This window comes from Arachis duranensis, chromosome 9, assembly GCF_000817695.3.
Source record: "Arachis duranensis cultivar V14167 chromosome 9, aradu.V14167.gnm2.J7QH, whole genome shotgun sequence".
In the NCBI taxonomy this organism is placed as follows: Eukaryota; Viridiplantae; Streptophyta; class Magnoliopsida; order Fabales; family Fabaceae; genus Arachis; species Arachis duranensis.
The window spans coordinates 63,792,277-63,802,909 of record NC_029780.3 but is presented as its reverse complement, the minus strand read 5'-3'; the positions used below and the strand labels follow the sequence as shown (position 1 = coordinate 63,802,909).

The window sequence follows — 10,633 nt, the reverse complement described above, 5'->3', positions numbered from 1 at the left end:
AATTAATGTGCGTCATTAATATCATAAAATTTGATCATTTTATGATTAGATTCAAATATTCTTATCATGATTACCAAGACTGGTGCAATTATCATATATTATTATTATCATTATTATTATTATTAAAATGATTAAAAGTATTTTCAATTGATAATTGATAAATAGTTTAATAATGCATTAAAAATTGATTTGATATAATTATAATAAAGATATGTTCTTAAATTAGTATAATTATGTATTATTCATTAAATATTAATTATAATATAATTATAATAAAGATGTTTTTTTATAAAATAATTTAGAATAAAGAATAAAAAAGTTCATTTTGGAGAAAAAATAGAGTCACGAGGGATCGACACCTCACCTTTATTAGTTGGAGAAAAATTCAGTTTTAGTATATTAAGTAGATAGATAGATAAAGAAAGATATTAATATAATTTCACTTTGTTATGATTTTTTCTTTTCTTACTTTTCCTTTTTAAGCACAAAAATACTTTTTTCTTATTTTCTTTTTATCTATTTTCTCTTCATCCAAATAACATTAAAAAAAATCAATTTTTTCTTATATTTTCTTTTTTTATTTTTCATCTTCTATTGAGACAAAGTGTAAGTGTAAATTGTGTTTATGTGTGTGAACTTAGATCCGATGAAATCGGTTTTAAATTTTTCTAATTGAGGCCTGCTACACATACAAGTCTTTTTGCCTTACAAGTTTTACAAGTCCAATAAAACACACGGATTACACTTAATTAACGCATTACACACTTCCACATTCAAGAGTAAATAAAACGCACATTATTCAACAACTTCCTGTTTCCAAAGCGCGCTACTCACCATGCATTATGAATGACTCTTCTTCTTCTTCCTCCATGAAAACAATTTTCTTGTCAAATTTGAAGATAATGGAACTTCAGAAATACACCCAAACGATTATAGAAATACACCCAAAGGATTACAGAAATACACCCAAACGGTTACAAGAATTCACCCAAACGATTATAGAAATACACCCAAAGGATTATAGAAATACAGCCAAAGGATTACAAAAATACACCCAAAGAATTTAAGAAATACACCCAAAATTCGTTGAAGTACACCTTATGCATATTTCAGAACTCTTTCTCTTTCTCCTTCTCATCTTCTACTGCTTCTTCTTCTTCAAAAACGATTTGAGTTTGATGTAAAAAAATGGAAATCGAGAATAACGAAGAAAGAAAATAGAGAGAAAAGTACGTAAATGAAGAAGAAGAACGGAAAGAGGAAGAAGAATGTGCAGCAAGAAGAAGAAGAAGGAGAAAGAGAAGGCAAGAAACGAAAGAAAAGAAGAAGAAGAGGAAGAAGAAGAAGAACGTGCAACAAGAGAAGAAGGAGAAAGAAAAAGTAAGAAACGAAAAAAATAAGAAGAAGAAGAGGAAGAGGGAGAAGAACGTATAGAAAGAAGAAGAAAAAGGAGAAAGAAAAGCAAAAAACAAAAGAAAAGAAGAAGAAATAGGAAGAAGAAGAAGAAAGAGACATTACATCCATTTTTTGGGTTTATTCGTTAATTAACTTGTAAAGTATATAAAATCTTCTCTAATGACTTATATACAAAGCTTTTTTCTTCCTAATTTGATGAGTAATAATAAATATTATATTTAAAATATGTCCAACACGTAAACAAGATAATTCTAGAATTGTCAATGCTTCTTAAGATAAAAGTGAAATCCACACCGGATTAATCGTTTAGCTTGTTGGAGAGGAATACCGTGGTAAACCAAATTTTTTTTATTACATTTAGCATTTTCTTCTCCAGTTCGCGGTCTGCCTTATCATCGCTGCATCTGTCACCCAAGTGCCGCTGTATACGCTTTTTCTCTTTACACACGCACATGCATTCATGTCCACCTTCCACTTCCCCGGCAGTTACGCTTGTCACTGCTATGGTTATAACCGTTTTCCGTTCCACCTAACAACTTCATCTCCCCGAACGGTAACCGTTCGTGCCGCGGTTCCAGCTCTCGAGAAGCGTGGTAGAAAGAAGAAGTCGGCCAAGGAGGTAGGCGGCGGCGGTGACGATGTATATTCTGCGCTCGAGAATGGACTTCGGTTCACTTTTATGGAGGAGCTCATGTACCGAGCAAGGAACCGGGACTCCGCCAGCGTCTCCCGAATCATCTACGACATGGTGGCTGCCGGCCTCACCCCTGGCCCGAGGTCCTTCCATGGCTTGGTGGTCTCTCAGGCCCTTAACGGTGACGAACAAGCTGCGGTAACCGCTTTCTCTCCTTGTTTTTCCTCTTGCATTTCTTGAAATTTTTAGTTTCTGCTTCGATTTCGGAATCTGAAGAATTGCGATTACTGAAATTGAAGATGGAAGCTCTGAGGAGAGAGCTGAGTGCGGGGCTTAGGCCAGTTCACGAGACGTTTGTCGCGTTGATAAGGTTGTTTGGGTCCAGAGGGCGGGCTACTAGAAGTCTTGAAATACTTTCAGCCATGGAAAAGCTTGATTATGATATTCGCCAAGCTTGGCTTATTCTCATTGGTACTATTCATTCCTATCATTATCATATGATACATCTACAAGTTAATTTTCTTATCATCATCATCATCATCATCATCATTGTTGTATTTTTTATTTTTTTTTTGAAAAAAAGAAATTGTTTGAACGGATTTAGAGCATGTTTGAATTTAGAATTCCAAACCGTCAGGCAAAAGCTACTGTTTATCTTAAAAATACCTTGTCTGTAGATGTGGTTTATGACAATGACATTTTATGAGTCATGTAGTTGAAACAATGTAATCGGATGAGGCCCAGCTGTTGTTGTATTTGTTCGCCACTCTCACTGCTGTATGATATCTTGTATTTCTTGACTTGGCATCATTAGACGAGCTTGTAAGGAACAAGCATTTGGAAGATGCCAACACTGTGTTCTTTCAGGGTTCCAAGGGTGGACTTAGAGCTACCGATGAGGTTTATGACCTTCTAATTGAGGAAGACTGTAAGGCAGGGGATCATTCTAATGCCTTAGATATTGCTTATGAGATGGAGGCAGCTGGCCGTATGGCAACTACTTTTCATTTCAATTGTCTGCTCAGTGTGCAGGTAATATTCCTTAATCGCCAGCTTTTGTAATTTATCAATATAGTAGCTGAAAGACTGATAGAAATGTAGGAAGACTTGTGTACAATTTTTGCTTTCTATTACGGAAAGCATTTCACATGCAAATCTGAGGGTCAGATTGATATCATCTTGATAATGAAGGTGAAAAATTTAGAGAAAACAATTTTCATGTATATCTTATTCCTCAATATCAACTATTCATCAGTTTGGTCCATTAATGTGGCATTGTTTTGATAAATTAAATCCTGAAATCACGTTGAATCCTTGCTTCATGGTTTGTTTTTCTCTGTGACTACACTACCTGTCTAGGTAACTGATACACCAGTTCATTTGTATATATTTTGGGGCCATCAATGAGCTTGGTTGATTTTTCTGATCAGTTTTTTATACTTTTCATTCTTTAAAAATGTTATATTCAATTAATCAGGCAACCTGTGGAATACCAGAAATAGCATTTTCAACGTTTGAAAACATGGAATACGGAGGAGAAGGTTTGCACTCAACATTTCCCCTTGCTTTCCCTTTCTTCTTTTGCTCACCTTGAAACTTATATTTGTTTTATAATGGTGTGGTTTACTATCTTGAGTTACGCTTTGCTTCTGTTTCTTACAGCTTTTCAAATTCCTCTGTTCAACTTATATGTTCATTTTTCTTTACCTGTTTCTGTGTATGTTATTTGGGGGAGTTACCCTTTTCTGAATTGTTAGTCCTCTTTCTCATTATTAACACTTCAAGTTAAATCATCTTTGTTCTTCACATTACAGATTATATGAAGCCAGATACAGAGACGTACAATTGGGTTATACAGGCATACACTAGAGCTGAATCTTATGACAGGTCAATCTGTCTTCTGTACATAGCATGTGAATAATTGTCGTTAGACTGTGTCATCACCTCGTTACCTATGTTAATGGTTTGAACAGTTTCCTCAGTCCTTAGTATATGGTTTACAAATATGTGGAATCATATTGGCTAACATTTTCGCTTCAGGATCTTTCATATATCTTTTATTGTATAAAATATTACTTTGGATTTTTCTATTCACACTTTCATCTGTTATTATTTATCAACAGATCAAATAAAAAAAAAAAAAAAAATTATCAACTCCAAAAATGGCTTCATTAAATTGAATATTCTCTTGATTGAGTTATGCTTGCTATTTTGTAATCCCATCAACTTGCTTTTGTGTGGCTTATTATAGAGTACAAGATGTTGCAGAGTTACTTGGCATGATGGTTGAAGATTACAAGCGCATACAGCCAAATGTGAAGACTCATGCGTATGGTTATAAACTTGATCACTGTAACATATTTTATGCAAATTTTGATGTTACGCTGTCTATGTCATTATTTGTGGTATTTGAGTAAAGTGAAACTCTTGCAATTTTAATGGCAACCTTGTACATGGGATAGTGTAGGTGTCTGCTTCTATTTTGTGAAAGGCGCACAATCCTTTTAGTGTCTCTCTAAAATATGCAGATATTCAAAAGTTTTGTTCATTTTGTGTTCTTTTTTTCTCTTTTCTATTCCTATCTTATTATTGAGAACGTCTGATCCTAGATGCTGTTTGTGTATTATCCTTTTTTTTTTGTTAGTAATATTTCTTCTTTTAACACAAATACCCAATATTTTGTGTTTTTAAATTTTGTGAACGAAAAACTAAAAACCAGAAAAAACACCTGTTTCATTGTTTCATTTCCTAATTTGTCACAAAACCCAAAAAAGTAGGAGACAACAAAAATCAATCAAGTCTTTTTTTTCCCTGTTTTAGACCAGATTATCTCTACTCGTCCATATTTCAACTTTTTCAGGTTTGTATGCAATTCTTTGATGGATGTTTCCTCTCTGTTTTCTATGTGATACTTGTATTGTCAGGAAAACTGAGTTATTTACTATCGTTCATTTTTGGGTTTGATAGTCATTCATTAAGCTGGTTATGTCAACACTAAATAATTCACGATGGCGAAAAATTTTGTTATATGGAATCATGAAATTTCCATTTCCTCCTGATCTGATCAGCAGCATAGTTTCTCTGCAGGTTGTTAGTGGAGTGTTTTACGAAGTACTGTGTAGTAAAAGAAGCCATTAGGCATTTCCGTGCCCTTAAAAACTTTGAAGGAGGCACAAAAGTCCTATATAATGAAGGCAATGATGGAGATCCACTTTCCTTGTATCTTCGGGCTTTATGTCAGGAAGGTAAGCATATACTGTTAACTTGTTATGTTTCTTTAGTTTTTCCATTCTTATAAACGTTTAATTCTTAAAGAATTTAAAACTTCGTTCAATCTTCTGTATCAAATGTTAGTATATTGCCATGCCTTCCATTGTTTTAATGAGGTTTCCACGACAAGGAAAGAATTTTCAGGTTAGTTATTGATGGGTAATCTGTATGTCGCTGCATGCAGGATCTGGATCTACAAATAAGATTCATCATAGTAGTAACTATAGATAATTATCATGGTTAATGATTGTCTTTGGAGTTCAATATTTTTATCCATAATTGTTTACAGAAAGTGATGACCAAAATTGTCACTTTGTGTGTTGTCTGATCCTGGTAGTCATTTTCAAATTCAGGAAGGATAGTTGAAATGCTTGAAGCTCTAGAAACAATGGGAAAAGATAACCAGCCAATCCCACCACGGGCAATGATCTTGAGCAGAAAATACCGGACATTAGTGAGTTCATGGATTGAACCTTTACATGAAGAGGCTGAACTGGGTTATGAAATTGATTACATTGCTAGGTACTGCTTGTATTTTGGCGACAGTTATGATTTTATATTTAATTATTTATTCTATTTATATTTTTATATTATATGTAGTAATTGTTCATTCATGGCTAGGATACTGAATCCCAACATTACAATTTTCCTTGTATTATTTTTCCAGACTTTCAGCTCAGTTTTTATGCTGTCCAACAATGACTTCTTTCTTGTGTGCAGCCCAGACTAATATGTTAAATCCCTTTAGTATTTAATTTTCCATTTTATTGACATAAGCAATCTACATCTAGATAATGATCTCAGTAAAATCTTGTAGTCTCCTTTTACTTGGAAATTTTACATCAATTTTCTTTTAGGTCTCTTTCTTACTATTTTAAGCAAGCATATGGTAGCAATAATCTGGTAAATGATAGTTGAAGTACTTATTCCTTCAAGTTGTTGACTCCTTTCTAAATGAATTGGGATTTTGCTATGAATGGCCTAATACATTCAATATTGACCTATGAGATTTTAATATGTTGATTCCTATCAATTGAAACAGATATATTGCAGAGGGAGGCCTTACCGGAGAACGAAAGAGGTGGGTGCCTCGAAGAGGTAAAGAGCCTCTAGATCCTGATGCTCAAGGATTTATATATTCAAACCCAATAGAGAGCTCCTTCAAACAGAGATGTCTCGAGGAATTGAAGTTGTACCATAAAAAGCTCTTGACGACCTTGCAGAATGAAGGGCTTGCAGCTTTAGGGGATGATGCTACTGAATCTGATTATATTAGAGTGGAGGAGAGGCTAAAGAAAATAATAAAGGGGCCTACACAGAATATTTTAAAGCCTAAAGCTGCTAGTAAAATGGTTGTGTCTGAATTAAAGGAAGAACTAGAAGCCCAAGGTTTACCTGTTGACGGAACTAGAAATGTTCTTTATCAGCGTGTACAGAAAGCAAGGAGAATAAACCGATCTCGTGGTCGGCCCCTTTGGGTTCCTCCTGTTGAAGAGGAGGAAGAAGAGGTTGATTATTTGTCTGTTCTCTCTCTCTCTCTCTCTCTCTCTCTCACACACACACACACACACACACACACACACATTAATATGTAATGCTTATACCTACATTGTAGGTGGATGAAGAGCTAGATGTGTTAATTTCGCGAGTAAAGCTGGAGGAAGGAAATACAGAGTTCTGGAGACGTCGATTCTTAGGAGAAGGATTAAATAATAATCATATAAAGGCAATGGATGCAGATAAATCAGAGTCCACTGAAGTCTCAGATGATGTTAATGTTGTGGAAGATGCTGCAAAGGAGGTTGAAGATGATGAAGCAGAAGATGATGATGAGGAAACAGAACAGGCAGAAGAGGAGGTAGAAGTAGAAGTAGAAGTAGAAGTGGAACCATCAGACAACCAAGATGTACACAGGGTAAAGGAAAAGGAAGTTGAAGCTAAAAGGCCCCTTCAAATGATTGGAGTTCAGTTGTTGAAAGATTCTGACCAACCTACCACCAGATCTAAGAAGTTCAAAAGATCCTCTGCTCGACTGCAGGCCGAGGTATGAAAATCCCCCTATGTCCATTTTTTTAATATTTAAGAAACAAGGTTTTTCTTTTTCTTTTTTGGTGGCTTCTTTTTGCTGGTGGGTTGTTGGGGAGAGAGGAAGGGAGGGAGAGGTTTGCAAAAGATCTAGAAATCTTGGAAAGTAACAGCAAACAAGTGAAAACTGTTCTAGGAGCCTGAGATTTTGCATAGGTAATGTAATTCATTAGAGCCAGGTGTAGAACTCCAGCCTTGTTTTTATTTACCAGTATTTCGTTGTTGCAGGATTGCATGTTAAAAGTTTCATAGTTTGAGGATCCCAATCTGATTCTTTGCAGGATGATGACGACGATGATTGGTTCCCTGAAGACCCATTTGAGGCATTTAAGGAAATGAGGAAGCGAAAAGTGTTTGATGTATCAGACATGTATACAATAGCAGATGCTTGGGGATGGACATGGGAGAGAGAACTGAAGAACAAACCTCCGCCTAGATGGTCACAGGAATGGGAAGTTGAGTTGGCAATAAAAGTTATGCAGAAGGCAAGTAGCTGAACCTTTTTTCCATTGCAAGCTTGCTTCTCATTCGATTTGTTTGAAATGTTCAGGTGTCTTGGTTTCATATAGATATGGAGTCAACCCTTTATAATGTAATCCAAAAATGTTGCTGAATGGCTTTAAAAATGATATTTTGATGGTATTATCTTATTACCATTATGGAAATCCTTATGTCGGGATCTATTCACACAGGTTATATATTGAGTTTATTTTTTATCTGTTTTTTCAGTCGTTTGATTGTCAATTTGTGGTTTAATAAGATTGTTCCTTCCTCCATCTTGGATATTAGTGTCCTTAGCATGCCATTTCTGAATTTATAAATACTGACTAATGATATTCTTTTACTAGAAAGAAGGAACAAAACTAGGTTGATGTTTACATATCTGTTTATAAATTCCTGTTCAAACATGGTGTTATATTAACTATTTCTATTATGAAATTACGTAGCTAATCAACAATGTATTGGAAGTTTAGGCTGTTAGCTACAAAAATAAGAGGAATTTTGAGCAATAACAACTGGCCTTTTGGCCTTATTTACGTGGACAATAAACATACAATGCAGTAAACATGTTAAATTTTAATGTCCAGTAGTAATGTCTTTGCTGAATGAGATTCTGGACTGTATGATACAGGTAATACAATTGGGAGGGACACCCACTATAGGAGATTGTGCCATGATATTGCGTGCAGCTATAAGGGCACCTCTACCTTCCAATTTCTTGACGATTTTGCAGACAACTCATAGTCTTGGTTATAAGTTTGGGAGGTAAATCTATTTTCTTTATGTAACAAAATTCTCTCCAAACTATGCATGCCGGCCACAGTATCTTGAAATGTTATGTGCCTTTTTGAGATGTTATTAACCACTAGGATTTCCAAGAGAAGAATTATCTTTGTTTGACCGAAAAAACTCTGAAGAAAATATGCTAAGTGTTGCATTATGAAGATTTTAGTTAAGTCAGAAAGTGCATAGACACATTAAACAAGATAAGCATTGCAGATCATTTTAAACTAGAGAGAGTTGGGATAGCAACTATGTTAAGTATCTAAGGAAAATAATAAACCACACCTTAAAAGTTAGCTATTAAAGGGGAACAACAACTATCCTCGAATACAACATCAAGCATCCCATACTACTGATGTGGGACACCCTAAGAGAGCCGAGAGCCGACATCCACGACGCTATACTACCCAGGTCCCTAACAATACACCGCCCTAAGAGAGCCGACATCCACGACACTGACCCAGCAGTAGCCACTTTGCTACCGGCTATCAGTATTTGGTATTCACCTTAATCGAATCTATAGATAGCCCTTTCTATGGTACCGACAACCTAGATATGATACCATTGTTAAGTATCTAAAAAAAGTGGAAAAACCACACCTTAAATGCTAGCTGTTAATGGGAAAGAGGAACTACCTTTAAATAAAATATCAAGCATCCCATACTATCCATAGTACCCGATGTGAGACTTTGGACACCCTATAATACCCAAGTCCTTAACAAACTAGTATAGAGATGATGGTAAAATTTTACTGTAGATGGTTTGTACATGTGGATCAAACCAGTAAGGTGAGTGGATCAAACCCATAATAGTCCTATAAATAGATGCTACAAGAAATAATGAATAAGTAAAAGGTAAAGTCTGCTTTTTGTCCTTGTTATTTTCGAGAAGTTTCAAAAAATATTCCTAACTTCCAATTTGAATTAGTAACGTTTTCTATTAGTTTCAAATCTATCCTTATGCTTAATTTTGTGTGATCAACTTCTTTTAACCAATCTTTACCCCTCCCCCAATCACCACACCTTACCATTGCAACCCGATTACACCAACCTCCTCATTAGCATCATCGACATCAACAACCACATCTCCCCCACCCAACCATGACCTTTCACTACCACTATCTATTCCTATTTCTTCACCTCTGGGATTCTCCTTCTCTCCTTAATTTGATTTTTTCTTCCTTCAATCATTTTTCTCTGTCTCGGTATTATGTGGTTGTTCATGATGCGTGGCGCAGCAAGGCGAGGTGGGATGGGGCGAGGTTAGGGGTGGGGGTGGTGAGGGTGCGGCGGTGCACTAGTAGAGTTGGTTTAAATGGGTGGAGAGAGAGAGAGAGAGAGGAGGAGGAGGAGGAGGAGGAGGATGTCAAAGTGAGGATATTTTTGAAACTTCAAAACACGAGACAAAAAGAAACTTTACTCATAAATAGATATTGGTAGTTGAAACTATTACAAGATATTCAGATAGTTATGATTTAGAACATTATAGCATAGTTCTAGGCTTCTAGCTAACCTCATCTAGTGGAACAATGCCAAGTTATCGTTATTTGAGTTCTGTGCGGTTAGGTTTTTTACCTCATCATTGAAGGCATGCTTGTTGAGTAGATTGGATTCGCTTTTGCATTTTTTCTACTACTGTCATTGGTTGTCTGCCTCTCCTTATCTTATGCATTTCAGCTCATTGTTTCCCTTTGCTATACTCATTTTGCAGTCCCATCTATGATGAGGTCATTTCTCTCTGCCTTGATCTTGGGGAACTGGATGCCGCTGTTGCAGTAGTAGCAGACTTGGAGACAACAGGGATCTTGGTTTCAGACCAGACATTGGACAGAGTGATTTCAGCTAAACAGATGACTGACGATAATTCCAATGGAGGCATAGCAGAATCAGATGCAGGACCGTAAATTATACCTTAATGTTGTACTGTAGTACTGTAGTTCTATAT

At 35.7% G+C, this 10,633-nt stretch overlaps 1 protein-coding gene across 1 annotated transcript; it reads left to right on the top strand.

Annotated features, from left to right (window-relative positions):
* Positions 1–1,746: 1,746 nt before the first annotated feature.
* Positions 1,747–10,633, top strand: LOC107465565 (uncharacterized; the record flags this gene model as incomplete). Its single annotated transcript, XM_016084542.3, is given in 13 exon segments — positions 1,747–2,248; positions 2,350–2,521; positions 2,865–3,082; positions 3,528–3,591; positions 3,865–3,937; positions 4,302–4,379; positions 5,138–5,295; positions 5,674–5,842; positions 6,363–6,828; positions 6,936–7,364; positions 7,687–7,890; positions 8,538–8,671; positions 10,400–10,633. Coding segments are annotated over 13 exon segments (2,730 nt in total). The 5' UTR covers positions 1,747–1,876.